The sequence below is a fragment of the Mirounga angustirostris genome, unplaced genomic scaffold (genome assembly GCF_029215605.1).
Source record: "Mirounga angustirostris isolate CCGP_5_RB_7025 unplaced genomic scaffold, mMirAng1.0.hap1 SCAF_8, whole genome shotgun sequence".
Taxonomy (NCBI): domain Eukaryota; kingdom Metazoa; phylum Chordata; class Mammalia; order Carnivora; family Phocidae; genus Mirounga; species Mirounga angustirostris.
The window spans coordinates 28,514,384-28,528,810 of NW_026991716.1; the positions used below are offsets into that span (position 1 = coordinate 28,514,384).

Sequence of the window (14,427 nt, forward strand, 5' to 3'; positions counted from 1 at the left end):
GCTCTTATTAGGAAAGCCTTATCCTGACCTATTGCAATCTTTAGGTCCATTGCCTTCTATCCCTACTTGACTTACCGACCCAAGTGCCCTCCCCATCAAGGACAAGGGCCCCGATTAAGTAATAGCAGAACCAGGACAAAAACATGGGTGTTTGTTGAGTCACTCATGGACAAGGTAGGCCAAACCCTTAAGTGGAAACCAAATGGACTTTGGTATCAACAAAGCACAAGATGGAGTTTCTAAGTTGGGACAATATGCAGAAGCAAAGCATCTAAAGATGATTCCTTAGTATAAAGCCATTAAGGACACTTCCAGAGTTGAGTGGGGAAAGCAAAAAGTCCGCTCCTAATAGGGAATGGGCTATAAAAATCAGGCATTCCAGGGGCGCCTGGGTGGCTCACTCAGTTGAGTGACTCTTGATTTCGGCTCAGGTTGTGATCTCAGGGTCCTGGGAGGGAGCCATGCCTGGAGTCTGCTGCTCTTTCTCTGCCCACCCTACCCCCCCGCTCATATTCCCTCTCTTAAATAAAATCTTTAAAAAATAAAATAAAAATAAGGCATTCCACTTAAATTTCCCCAGGATTCTAAGTCCTAGGCTCCGAGGAACTAGCTCACACCTATAGGGGTCTTCTACAAATCAATGGGTTCCAATACCGGCTCTCCCTCTGACATCATATGACTGGGCAGTTTAAATGGCACCTTGGTTTCAGGGTCACTGGGTTCTAAGAGCTATTAATATCTAACTATTGGGTATCCCCATCCCCTCTTCAGTAACCAAAGGAGGACAAACCAAAGACAAAAGTTATCTACCTACTGTGTCCCAGGCTTCTTTATTTAAGAAAGTGATGTGGGGATTAAAAACAAGAGCATCCTTGAACTTCACCTTCCCTCCAACCAGTCCCCCCAAACTCCCTGCCCCCACACCCTTTGTGTTCCCAAATCCTTTCTTAGTGAATGAAGAACTTAATCCCAAAGCCCTGGTACAAACCCCAGGTTCTCTTTCCCTTGCTCTCCCCCTTCCTCGGGCCCCCATTCCTGGGAAGGGCCGGCATCTCAGTTTGAATGCATGGGAGAGCCCAGAGTGGTGACAGACACAGAGGGAAAGCCTTCACCCTCAGGGAAAGGGACTGAGGAGTACAGCGTGGTGAAGTGAGGGCCCCCATAGCCTGGGGTACCAAAATGGGGCCCTGGTGCCAGAGGAAAGGACACTGGTGCCCCTGAGAAAGGGGCCCCAGCAGCCTCAAAATCCTCTCGTTGTGAATAGTCACTGCTTGATCGTTTGCCCTTCTGCCGACGATTGCAGAACCACACTCGGACCACCTGGGATGGAAGACACAACGTAGAGTGACACTCGATCCTAAGCTCCGGGAAGCGGGGCTGGCTTTGCTTAGTCATTTGGCCCAAAGCCGACAGATCTAGAGCGGAGGCAGAGCCAGCAAAAGGGCGGTGGTGACCGGGAAGGAGGGGGGCACACAGGGACGGGGCACTCACGTCCTTCTCAAGGCCGAGCTGTTGGGCAATGTGGCTGATCTGCTGCAGGGTGGGCTTCGGGCACTGCAGGAACATGTTCTCCAGGTTGCCCCTCACGCGGTTCTCGATACTCGTTCGCTTTCTCTTTCGGGCCTGCACGAGGGTCTCTGCTTTGCATATCTGGCGAGGCAAGAAGGGAGGGAGTGGCAAGGGAGGAAAATGGAATGGCAGGCTTTGAATGTGCTGAGCACCACGAGGGTAGTGACTCAAGAGCAAATTGCTAAGGGGGCACTGCCGGAGGGGTCGCCAGCACCAGATGGTGTGAGAAGGAATCCTGGAAGGGTGGGTCTAGACAGGCGGTTCTGGAGAATCCTGAGGAATTCTACTCCATCCCATTGAGGTTAAGATTACAGCCCCCATGAAGGAGAGCAGCAAACCAGGGAAGGAAGCATCGACAACTGGGCTAAGACTCGGCAGATCCCTGAGCCTCCCTCCCCACCCTCACCTCCTGTAGATTTTCGTTGTTGTCAGCTTCCTCCACCCACTTTTGCAGCAGGGGCCGCAGCTTACACATGTTCTTGAAACTGAGCTGCAGAGCCTCAAAACGGCAGATGGTCGTTTGGCTGAACACCTTCCCTGCGGAGGCCAGGTGCAAGAGAAGCAAGGTGAGGCAGAAGGCAATACCTTCATGACCCCAAGACCCAGGGCCTCCTCATTGTTTCCTGCCTTTCCAAGATCCCACACCGGGATCCCACTTCCTCCCAGAGGGAACTCAAGGTCCAAGTAGGTTTTCCCCCTCCCTCTCTACCCTCTTTCATATGGGGGAGGGGGTGAAGCCTGCCCCTGAAACACCCTTTCCTTGCTCCCCTGGTGGGAAGAAAAGCCCCAAGTCCAGGCATGTTCTTCCAAGGGAGATGTGGTCCCTGTGTTCAGTGGGGAAGGACATGGTGAGGGAGACCCACCAAAGAGAACCCCCAGGGTGAGCCCCACATCGGCCTGAGTATATCCCAGGGTGATCCTCTTCTGCTTAAGGAGCTTGGCAAATTGTTCCAGGTCTTTCTGCAGAGCTTTGATGTCTTGGGACTGCAGTCAAAAAGGCAGAGGACATGTAAGAACACAAACGCATCAGCTGTCAACCCCCCTTCCCATCTGGGCCCCAAGGAATGGTCTGTGGGAGCATCTGCACCCAGACTGCCCACTAAACATGGAGTAATAACCTATCTACCAGTCATTCACCCCAGAAAACACATCCAGCAGATGCAGAGCACCACGCATGCACAGACAGAAAGGCAGGCCCTGCCTCCACGAGAATGAACACCTGTCAGCTTATGAAGGGAGCTGCTGCCTCTTCGCTCATTAATACAAAAGATTTCTGACTCAAATATTACCCCAATTTGAGGCAGTTTTGAGACTAGAAAAGTAAACGGCACCATGTCTCTAATTCTCATTTCCATATACTCTCCCCCAGTTTGCTTCCAGGGGATGACACGGCATGTATACGCAAACACACTACAAAATACATGTCCAAAAAGTGAAGGGTATACTTGGTGCTCATTTTTAAAACTGGGTTATTCCTTATTTTTACTGTATCTTTTTGCAACATATAGGCATTCTCCTTGATTAATTTAACAGATGTATTGCCCTTTCTATAAGCCAGCGGCTATGCAAACTGGACAGAAAGCCCTGGCTTCAGGGGGCTTCCATTCTAACAGGGAGAGACAATTATCCAGTACATTACTAGGTTAGAAGCACTATGGACAAAAGCGAAGCAGGGTGGAGGACTACAGAGTACAGCAGTGTAGGAGATGATGGGGATGGGGAGAGTTTTAAGTAAGATAGAGAAAGTGATGCTTGAGCAAAGGGAAAGAGCCAAGTGGAAAGGCCCCGCGGTGGGTGGAGCAAGGTGAAAGACTGAGGAGGCAAGGGATGAGGCGAGGAGCTCACTAAGTCAGGGGGCGCAGGGCAGATTTTGTGGATGCTGCAGTGCATGAGACGGGAAGCTGCTGGATGGATGTGTGGAGTAAAATGATCCGATTTTAAAATGTTCACTCCAGGGGCGCCTGGGTGGCCCAGTCGTTAAGTGTCTGCCTTTGGCTCGGGTCATGATCCCAGGGTCCTGGGATCAAGCCCCGCAACGGGCTCCCGGCTCAGCAGGAAGCCTGCTTCTCCCTCTCCCACTCCCCCTGCTTGTGTTCCCTCTCTCACTGTGTCTCTGTCAAATAAATAAAATCTTTAAAAAAAAAAATGTTCACTCCAGTTGACGTGTTTACAACAGACTAAGGAGGCAACTGCAGTGCGCCCACCCCACCCCCAACAGACGGGGCGGCTGGGACCAGGGCGGTAGTGATTGCTTCAGGGTGTATTTCCAAGACCAAGATAGCTGGGTTTCCAAAAGATGGGATGTAGAATGTGAAAGCAATGAGGATGACTGGTTGGGGCCTTGAGGGACTGGGTGATGGTCGGGGTGGAGCAGTTCATGAGCCATCCCAGCAGGAGACAGAAAATGTGGTAGTCCTGTCTACAAGGGTACATGAGAGGAAGGGAGGAAGGAAAGGTAGACAGAACAGAGGGTGATGGACTTAGCCCTGGGGCACTCCCATGAGGGCGGGTGGCCAAAGGAACCAGAAGAGCAGCTAAACCTATGTGCAGTCCTGGAAGCTTTGAGGGAAGGATTCCAAGGATGGTCGATCACACCAAATTCAATAGGCCAACTTCAGCTCAGTCAAGGCTTCAGAGCGCTAAATGTCCTCCGCTCCCCATCATGGCTTGTCCAAATCCTACTTACGGGATTTGAAATAAGGTAACCCCGGCTCAGATCCTAACTTCATCATTTGGTAGTTAGGACCCGTGAAATAGGCTGGTAATACCTCCCTGGGAGATTTTGTGCCGGTTAATGAGATAATGATGTAGGCACTGAGCACACAGCCAGGCACTTAGGAAATGGACCACAATTGGCAGCCATTATCATTCAAGGCTCAGTCGCCTCCTACAAAGTCTAGGGCCACTGGGTCGGCTGAAGCGCTCGCACCTCCTTCTGTGAGGTCTAAGGGCTTAGTACTTGATCTCTAATTGCTTACACTTGTCTTTGGAGGACAGGAAGACACATCCTTAAGAGTCCTTTGGCAGGGCTGAACGCATAAGTCTTTCAGTGCCTCAGCAGACCCTATGTTTGGGGAATGGCCTGGAGAGGAGTTCTTCCACCACTTGGTTTTTGTCTTGTCCACAACTTACGGAATTAAGGCTGAAATCAGTTAAGTTCTCTACAAGTGGGGGCCAGGGTGTGCACTTTGCATATTGGTGACTCACTAGCCCCGAGGCAGAGGTCAAGGGAAGACAAGCCCTAAACTTGACGGGAGGTAAACCCAACCCCACATGTCCGCACACACAGCCCAAACAGGAGCTTCTATCAGAAATCAGTCCCACCCTAGACTTTCAGGAACAATAACCCTGGGATAAGCACTGTTTTTACCCTCAGGCCACACTCAACCCTAAGGCCAAGATCCTGAACCTGGTGGTAAGGATCAAATTTTCAAGAAGAGCTAAGGGTGGGAGAAGGGACTCAAACCCCAAGCTGGGTCTAGTGCTGGGCTGGTAATAAGTGAGTGATCGGACCCTGCTCAGGCCAGGCCTAAAAGTGGAAAGCAGCTACTTGACAAGGGCCAGGCGGGAAGAAGGCCAGTCTGGGGCAGCTTCCGACTCCCCCAGGGCTACCCCAGCCCTCACCTGCCCCTTCTCTCTGAATTCTGGCTTCTGGTTCCCACCTTGCCCGTGCTCTCAAGCCACACAGCCCTCTCTGCCCCGGGCGCCGCCCCAGCCTGCTCCCCTCTTGCGTCAGGCCTAGGCAGCTGTAGGCGACCACCTCCCCCTCCCGTGGCCGCCCCCTGCCCAGCCCGGCCACCTCCCCCCGCCAGCCCCGTTTCAGCTCACTCGCCTCCTCGGGGTTTTGCTCCAGCTTCTCCTTGTCCGGCTTCACAGCCGCAGGTGGGGCACCGCAGGGCTCGGGGGAGGCCCCCTCGGAGTTGCTCTCCACCCCGGCTCCCCGCTCGCCCTCCGGCTGAGAGGTCTCCAGGCCGCCTTGGGGCACCAGCCCCACTCCAACCTGAGGTCCACAGTAGGCCATCCCTCCGCAGAAGTCGTATGGCGGGGGGCACGGGGGAATCCCCCACACCTCCGCGCCCGGCCCAACCCCCGACCCGATTCCCGACCCGCCGGGAGGGCCTGGGAAGCTCAGCCAGGTCCGAGGGTCAACCCAGCCGGGCTCCGGCCCTCCCGGCCCATCGCCTCCACCGCCCGGCGGGGGCGAGAAGGCCAAGTCGGAAGACAGGTGTCCCGCCATGGGGAACGGAGGCGCCCCAAGCCGGGGGCCTGGAAAAATGAGGGCTCTCCAAAGAACTGCTCAACACCTCTCTCCCTCCCCAATCCCACCCACTAGCCTTGACCTCTGGCCCCGCCCCCTGGATGGGTGGAGGAGAGGGCGGTCGGGGTGGGAGAAACTGAGGCGAAGGGTGTTTGCCTGATGGTGGCGGTGGTCCGTCGCCAGGGCGGAAAGCCGGGGACCTCCAACTGGGTGCCTCTCCAGGCCCTGGACTCTTGATGCAGGCCCGCCATTCGGACCTTCACTTCCAACTCCCGATGGGCTGCCCACCCTTCTCTGGGGCTCTCTGCACACCTTAGAACTGTCTGGGGCCGCTTGGACACCTCCTCCCCCATGTTCAGGAGCCCAGGTGCTTGACCCCTTTCCAAAGACCCTGGGCCCATCTCCTGACTGGGGCCTCACCATCCTCTCAGCCCCTGAAACATTTCTGAGTGTGCATGTTCCCAGACTGCTGTAGCCACCCCTCAATTCCTTAACAGCCACCCTCTGCTGTCCTCCCTCATTCCCAATCCCTTTCCCCACTCCCCCACTGGGACTTTGGCATTCCCATCCCAATTACTGGCAGGTTCAGTTACCCCAAAGCCACAGATGCCCTGTGCCCATCAGCCCAGCCGGCCGACTTCCACCCCATCTCCAAGGGCTGACTGCCAGACAAGGCCTCTCTTCCAGGCCTCAAGTCTTCTGCTCCAGAGCCCCTTACCTACCAGACCCAGGGTCTGACCTCCCCTTCTCCTTCTAAGGGCCAGACTCTGGACTGACTGGGCCTGCGTTCTCTAACCTTTGTCTGGCCGGAGGGATCAGACACATCTACCCCACAGGCCCCCCACTGGGAGACCCCCACCTCAGCTTCCTTGTCCCCCATCAGCGACCCGAACATCTAGCCCCATCGTTGGCTGTTCCTCCCCAGCCCAGGCCTCCAGCCCTAGGCCCTGGGTGGAGAAAGCCAAAGCAGAGAGATGGGCAGAAAAACCTATCTGACTTCAGGTTCAAAGAAGCTGGGAAAGGACTGGGGGAAGGGGGCAGGACAATGGCCTTGGCTGGACAATCCCAGTCCCCAGAGGGGGCAGCTCTAACCCTAAACAAGTGCTCAACCCTTGAATGGGCCTGGATGGCTCCCCTGGGGACTGCTTCCTGCCCCCCAACCCCCAGCCCCAAACCCCCACACAGAATCCCTCTCAGAGCAGCTAAAAGAACTCCAGCAACACCATCCCCCCCCAATCCCCTCAAAGCCTGAGCCTCAGACAGGGCCCCCCACTGGGACCTAGGTATCCCGCTCCCCTTCCTCTGGAAGACTGGGGCGTCCAGCCTTGTCAACCACCCCTCCCCCAGACCCCCAGGCCAAGGGATGCACTTTGTTTAGTGGGGCTGGTGGAAAGATGCAGTAGAGGTGGAGAGCGATCTGGGGAGGGGGTGCAGGAAGCCTGTCCTAAGCTCTCCCCCACCAGGGTCTATTTTTCTAGGCTTCCCTGACTGTCCACACTGTTGGCCTAGCACTTGATTCTGTTTGCAAGAGAATAGCCCTCAGAGATCCTGTCTATGAAGGATGATGTTTGCTCCCAAAACTTATCCTAAATGGAGGCTCTAGGGCAAATTGGGGGCTGGATCAGAGTTCTCCACAGCTGGGAAGGTCAGAATCCTGAGCCTAGGGACACTGACCTCTGCCTACTTGAAGGCAGCTCTTCAGCTCGGCCCTGTCTGCTTGTTTGCTGGGGTCAGGGGCTCAGTGTCTGGCTTCTGAGGGGCTGGGTGTCCTGGTGGGGGCCCTCCTGACTGTGGCCTGCTGTCTTTACCTTGGTATCAGTGAGTTTTTTGAGCCTGGTTTTTTTTCTTTCTCCTGAGTCTGTATAACACAGCCCCGTTCATGTGCCCATCTGTATGAACTTTTTGGACAGCTAACCGTACGCATGCATGTCCACACTTCACAGAGGACTGCCGAAAGATCCACGGGGCAGTGGGGCGGGAACTGCATTCACCTCTAAGCCACTAACTGCCCAAAAGGCAGATAGATTAAGAGGCCTGGTGGGGGTGGAGAGATGTGCTTTAGAACAGGAGGGGGCCCCTCCCCCGCCATCTCCCCCACCCCCAGGACAGGGCCATCACGGCACCTTTGTCATGCATCTATCTGCTGTCTGCCAAGAAGACAGCCTCCTGGAGGAGGGGGAGGGGGAGGGGCAGGCCCAGGACTTGGCTGAAATCCCCCACACCAGTGCTTCTCAGCTCGCCACGCTCTACGTTCCCAGAAACCTCTCTCCCCATGCCAGTCCCGAGAGCCCCTGCTGCCCATCTTCCCAGCGACTCCTCAAACACCTTCCCATTTCCCCACTAACACCACCCTCTTATTTTTTAGATTACAATTTGCAGTTGCTGTAGGTGGTGTTTCTGGTCTGGGCAAGAGGCCCATTCCACAGAGAGAACCAGAAGAGGAGCGGGTGCTAGGATCCCTGGTTGGCTTGTGGTGGGACCCCCGCGCTAGGTCAGCCCCGTGCTTACCTGGAGTCCGACCCAGAACCTTAATGACAAGTGAAGTTTGGAGCCCAAGCCAGCCCCTCCTGGGGTTCTCAGGGCTGACCCAGGCTGAGACAAGCTCCCCTCCTCACCCCCACCCTCCTGTTGAGCCTGAAGTCTAGGGGGCTGTCTGCAGGGCAGCCCAAGGTTGTTGGCCTTGAGGAGACTAGAAGTGAGGTTGAGTCACCAGACCTGGCTCGACTTTCCTGGGTCTTATAGACTCACTAAAAAACTTCAAGTCCCAAAGCCAATTTAGAACTGGGCTCACAAACTCTCCACATACACGTTTACTGTAGTGCAATGTCAAGGCCCCTCATAGAGACAGATGGGAATATCTGGTTGCCGGGCATTGCCAGGAGACCGAGGGAGGGCAGGTGAGGGCCGGCACTCCCCAGGTGTGGCTGGCTGGCGTGGCTGCAGAGGGGTCAGGCCGTCCATCCCCTCGCTGGGGCATCAGGGTGTCGTTTGGTTGGGAAAACCAGCGGAAAGGGCTCAGATGGAGACCAGGGGAGATGCTCTACACCACTTATTTTGATTTCTGGGTTCTATTGATCTGTAGGCAGAAGAAAGCAAGGAGGGCTGAGGAGAGAAGGGTTCAGGCTTTGCCTCCTCTGGGAGATTTTCTCAATCTCAACATACACATGTTCCACTGCTCCCTGTAAGCCACCAACTCCGCTTCTCACAGCGATCAAGCCTCCCATCTCTCCCCCCAGATCTGCAAACTGAAGTCTTCCTTTGCCCAGTCCAGACACTCTGACTCAGAGGAGCCAGCTCTCTGGTTGTAGTCTGCGGGGAAAGTGGGAGGGTCCGGGAGCAGTAGTCAGGAGTAAACTAAATGTCTGTAGAGCAGGATCCTTGGCCCTGCTCTGACTCCCCAGCCAATGGCCCCTCCCCCATCTGTGCCTCAGTTTCCTCACCTAACAAGGAGGAATTGGACTAAAAGAGCTCTACCTTTCCTTCCAGCCCCAACATAAAATTGCTGCCCCACTCCCATACATCCTTCTATCTACCTGGGTCACGTCCTTGCCATGGGAATATAGATTTCTCTCTGCACACTTGTGAAGAGAAACTGGGGTTGGAGGGATGAGGGAGGAACTCAGTGAGAGGCTGGCACATGCCTTTCTGCCACCCCCCTCCCCCCCCCAGCAGCCCTCCTGGAAGATCCCAGGTATTCCCACCAAGTCTCATCAAGTTATGTATGAGGATTTTGAGAGGCCAGTTTGGACTTTGTTTTCAGGGCTTGGGAAGTTACAAGAAACACGCTTCAGGAGCTAAAACTCATCATGGAAAACAGAGCTGAGGTGTATGTGTACGTGCATGTGTGTATACTGGGAGGGAGACACCCAGGCCAAAAGCTAGAGAGGAAACACAAATCCGAACCTACTCCCTCCTCTTTTCCTATTCCTTCAGTTGCTCTCTTTATTTTTTTTTTTAAAGATTTTATTTATTTATTTGACAGAGACAGAGAGACAGCGAGAGAGGGAACACAAGCAGGGGGAGTGGGAGAGGGAGAAGCAGACTCCCCGCTGAGCAGGGGGCCGGATGTGGGACTTGATCCCAGGACCCTGGGATCATGATCTGAGGCGAAGACAGACGCCTAATGACTGAGCCACCCAGGCACCCCAGTTGCTCTCTTTAAATCCCTGCCTCAGCATCCTAGAGAGAGGGATGCCAGAAGATCACTCCCAGCTCTACGATTCTGAGCGTCCCTGCTGTCCTGCCCTTCTTCCAGAGAAACGTGTACTGCAGCGCCCACAATGATCACCGTGGAAGGCAGGAGCCCACAGAAGATCCAGACTGTGTGTATGTTGGAGGGGTGCTTAGAACAAGGAGGTTCTGGGGCGCCTGGGTGTCTCAGTCGTTCAGCGTCTGCCTTCGGCTCAGGTCATGATCCCAGGGTCCTGGGATCGAGCCCCACGTCGGGCTCCCTGCTCAGCGGGAGGTCTGCTTCTCCCTCTCCCACTCCCCCTGCTTGTATTCCTGCTCTCACTGTCTCTCTCTGTCAAATAAATAAATAAAATCTTTAAAAAAAAAAGAACAAGGAGGTTCTGAAAGGTGAGGGCATGTGGGCCCCTGACAGACCAGCTGGACTCCCCCCTCTTCCACCTTTCCCTGGGCCACCCTGGCTGCTCATCTGAGGTCCTGCCGAGACCCCCCAGCATTGGCCTGGTACTCCCCAAGACAGGGGGGCCTCTGCTCCTGTCAAAGGGCATCTCAGTGGACTGCTGGCTGCAAGCAGTCCCATCCCCTGGGGATCAGGTGGCTTGAGGTCCCCAGGATTCAGGGTTCAGAGGCGGCCTGTCCCTCAGCCAGGTTAGCTGGAATACTACTGAAGGACAGAAGCCAAGGGCCCCACATTTTGGGATGGGCTACCTTCCAGGGGTTTTATGGAGAGTCACACACACTAGTGGGACAGGGAGGAGCTGTGGCAAAGGAGACCAAAAGACCTGGACCAGGGAACTTGCTGTCCCTGGTCTTGCCCAACTGTCATGCATCCATACCAGGTCATGCCCTATCCTGAGTGCTTGTAGGTGCTAAGCGCTGCATCAGAACTTGAAGAGCAAGTGGAGAAAGGGTTCACCAAGTACAAACGAGAGAAGGCAAGCAAAATGGCTAGGCCGCTCAGCAATAGAACTATGCTCACAAAGGGCACAGGTAATCTGATGGAAGTAATGAAGTCATGGTTGGCTGAGAGGCCTGCTCTCCCCGTCTTCCCCCTCCCCCTCTTCCCCTGACACTGATCAGTCCACACCTATCACTTCTATCCCAGGCCAGGGCCCCGCCCCAGCTTCCAGGTACTTCTGGAGAGAGTAGATGCAGCTCTGGGTCAGGAAGGGTTGCTCTTTTCCCTTCTCCCCACATGCAGTTCTGCTTGTTCCCCGGCTTGCTTTTGCTGGAGTGGAAGAACTCCACCGCGCTGAGAAGGAAGTCCTGGCCAGTGTTCTCAGCTGCTCTAGTTCCCTAGCAACTCACAAACGACCATTGTCTAGAGGATGTGTGACTCTGAAATGCCAAAGTTCCTGAACTCCAAAGTTACAGGAGAGCAAAACAGTGGCTTTTCTCCACCTCCACTCCCACCACTTCCCAAAATGCCTGGAATTCCCTTCTCCAACTGATTAACCTTCGCTCATTCTCCAAGACATAGCTTCTCCCTCATGCATGAATTGGAGATAATAATAGTCCTTACCTTACAAGTGAAGATCCAATGAGAGATGCATGCCAGTGTTCATGTAAAACCCGCCAATAAGAATTCAAGAACTAGCAGCTGCTACTGTAATGTTTTATATTGGTGATGCACAATGAACAGCACTTAGTAGACCCTCAGATGTTTGCTAGATGAAAAAAAGAAAAGAAGATATAAGTTAGAAGTGTACTTCACTTTGGACCCTGACCGGTCTCCAGGGTTCCTATAAACTACTGGTGGGGGTAGGGAGGTGACTGTCAGAAAAAGGCCAGTTAGGGGCGCCTGGGTGGCTCAGATGGTTAAGCGTCTGCCTTCAGCTCAGGTCATGATCCCAGGGTCCTGGGATCGAACCCCACATCGGGCTCCTGGCTCAGCGGGGAGTCTGTTTCTTCCTCTCCCTCTGCCTCTCCCACTGCTCATGCTCTCTCTCTCTCTGTATCTCTGTGTCTCAAATGAATAAATAAAAATCTTAAAAAAAAAAAAAGAAAGAAAGAAAGAAAGAAAGAAAAAGGCCAGTTATTTCCCAGACTTTGGATTTGAAAAAGTTGAATTTTTTTTTTTTTTTCACCCGAAGAGAAGGGTTGGGAGCCCAGAGGCAATGGGGGATTCTCTAGCGCTATTCCTTGGCTGGGGTAAGGGCCGGGGTTACACTTGTGTCCTACATTTGCCAATACTCAACGCCTAATATCCAGTCTTATTGGCACCACTGGGCATTTAAGGGTTTGGAGTCAGGGATATGATCCCTCAGACGGAAGGAGGAGATAATATCAAATCTCAGTGAAGGGTACTGTATCTAGAGTGCCTGGCATATTTTTTTCAGTGCCTGAACTGATTCAATAGTTGAACGATAATGAATGCATGGCTCCGTATCTTTAGAACTGTACTGAGTCTTCCACCACAACCGCCCCCTCCCCACCCCACCACCACCACCCCACCCTTGCCCCCCAGTCACCTTTGTTCTAGTTGTTCTGCTTCATTGTGTTCCTTGGGATGATGACAAGGTGCTGGGCTCTGACCTTCAGTCTGAGAATCAACTTCTCCCAAGCCCCAGGACCCTGGCCTGAGACCTAGAAGCCGGGGGTTCTGCCCACATGCTCTCCTTGCAGCACCATAAGAAAGGCTGGTCATCTAAGTAGCTTGGGAATTCCTAAGAGGCTTGCCCAGGGCTGAGCTGGGAAGGAGCAATGAAGTTCTATCGCAGAGAGTACATCACTGAAAAGAAATGGTGGGAAGGGTTTATCTCTCACAGGCATTGACATGGAGATGGCCCCACAAGGTTCCCGTGAAAAGGTGAGGCTTTATGACTATTTTTAGGGCACCAAAAGAGGGGATAAAGGGAATGGGGAGTGAACAGTGGGAAGGAAAACCCTTAAAAAGAAAAAAAAAATATTGTATTTATTTATTTATTTGACAGAGAGAGCACAAGCACGGGGAGCGGCAGGCAAAGGCAGAGGGAAAAGCAGGCTTCCCGCTGAGTGGGGAGCCCAATGTGGGGCTCGATCCCAGGACCTCAGGATCATGACCTGAGCTGAAGGCAAATGCTTAACCAACTGAGCCACCCAGGCGCCCCAAGGAGTTATGCTGGAAAAACTTGTTTCTCCGTGGGATCTCATCCAAGCTCATCGCTTTAAATAGTAATGACTACCGATATCTAAGTCCCTGCACTTCACATCAGTATATCCAACCACCTGTTGGCCATCTTGACCTAAAGTCCTACATTGCCTCAAACTCAACACATCTAAACTGAGTATATCCTTAGCCCTCACCAAAGAACATCCTGGTAGGTGGCATCACCATCCAATCTACCCACTTACTCGAGTCAGAGCTGGGTTGTGGTGTGGGGAATTCCCTTGATGCCATGGGACACTGCTGGTGCAGTACCAAGAGGCTATCCCAGAGGTCACAGAATAAAAAGGCTCACAGACCAGGGCACCTGGTGGGCTGTCAGTAGAGCATGAAGTCATGAGTTTGAGGCCCACATTGGGTGTAGAGATTACTAAAAATAAAATAAACTTCAAAAAAAAAAAAAGGCTCACAGACCACATCAAGATGCTTGACTCACATGGTGTATTGGATAAACGTAGAACACACACTGAGCAGTAAGGGGAAAGAAATGGGCTACAAGTTGGCTGGGAAGGATTATACAGCCTGAATTCTAGGTTATTCGATGTGCATCTGTCCTGTCAAACTGAGGCCTCCTGAATATCAAATGCCTCAGAGGTCTCACATATTTCGGGTATCATGAATATCATAAGTACCTGCTTGGCCTTCTCTCCCATTCTTTCACTCTCTCTTTCTTTCTTTTAGATTTTATTTATTTATTTGAGAGAGAGAGCATGATCAGGGGAAGGGGCAGAAGGAGAGGGAGAAGGAGAAAAGAGGTTCCCCACTGAGCACAGAGCCTGATGCAGGGGCTTGATCCCAGGACCCCAAGATCATGACCTGAGCCGAAGGCAGATGCTTAACCAACTGAGCCACCCAGGGGCCCTGGCCTTCCCTCCCTTTCTATCTCACTTAACACAAATATATTCTAACGTGTCTCACAGATTACTAATTTACTTATCCTCATGCATCACTTCTGATAAATTCCATCCATCCCATTTGTTTTCCTGTCTCCTATAGCAGAACTGGGTGTTCCCAAACAATCAGCAAGTGTACTTTACATGGGTACTTATTCTAGATTGCTGCCTCCCTCAACACCTCCCAATTTCAAATAATTACCAAGCCTTGCCTGTTTTTCTCTTCCTATTTCTTGAATCTGGACATTCTTCTCTATTCCCATCAAACCAACCCATAGCATGGCTTGTTTGGATTGTAACCAGAGGCTTTCCAGTTGGTCTCCCTCTCTCCAGTCTTTTTTCTCCCCCCCTGTCTCCAGTCTTAACCATTTAAA

General features: G+C 53.1%; 1 protein-coding gene across 1 annotated transcript; it reads right to left on the reverse strand.

The window, feature by feature from the left end:
• Nucleotides 1–963: 963 nt before the first annotated feature.
• On the reverse strand, nt 964–5,806 carry POU5F1 (POU class 5 homeobox 1). Its single transcript, XM_045865965.3, has 5 exons — nt 5,402–5,806; nt 2,433–2,553; nt 1,976–2,106; nt 1,492–1,650; nt 964–1,320 (listed from the first exon to the last, which is right to left on the reverse strand). The coding sequence occupies exons 1-5, from the start codon at nt 5,804–5,806 to the stop codon at nt 1,054–1,056; spliced, it is 1,083 nt and encodes a 360-aa protein (XP_045721921.1). The 3' UTR covers nt 964–1,053.
• Nucleotides 5,807–14,427: the final 8,621 nt, after the last annotated feature.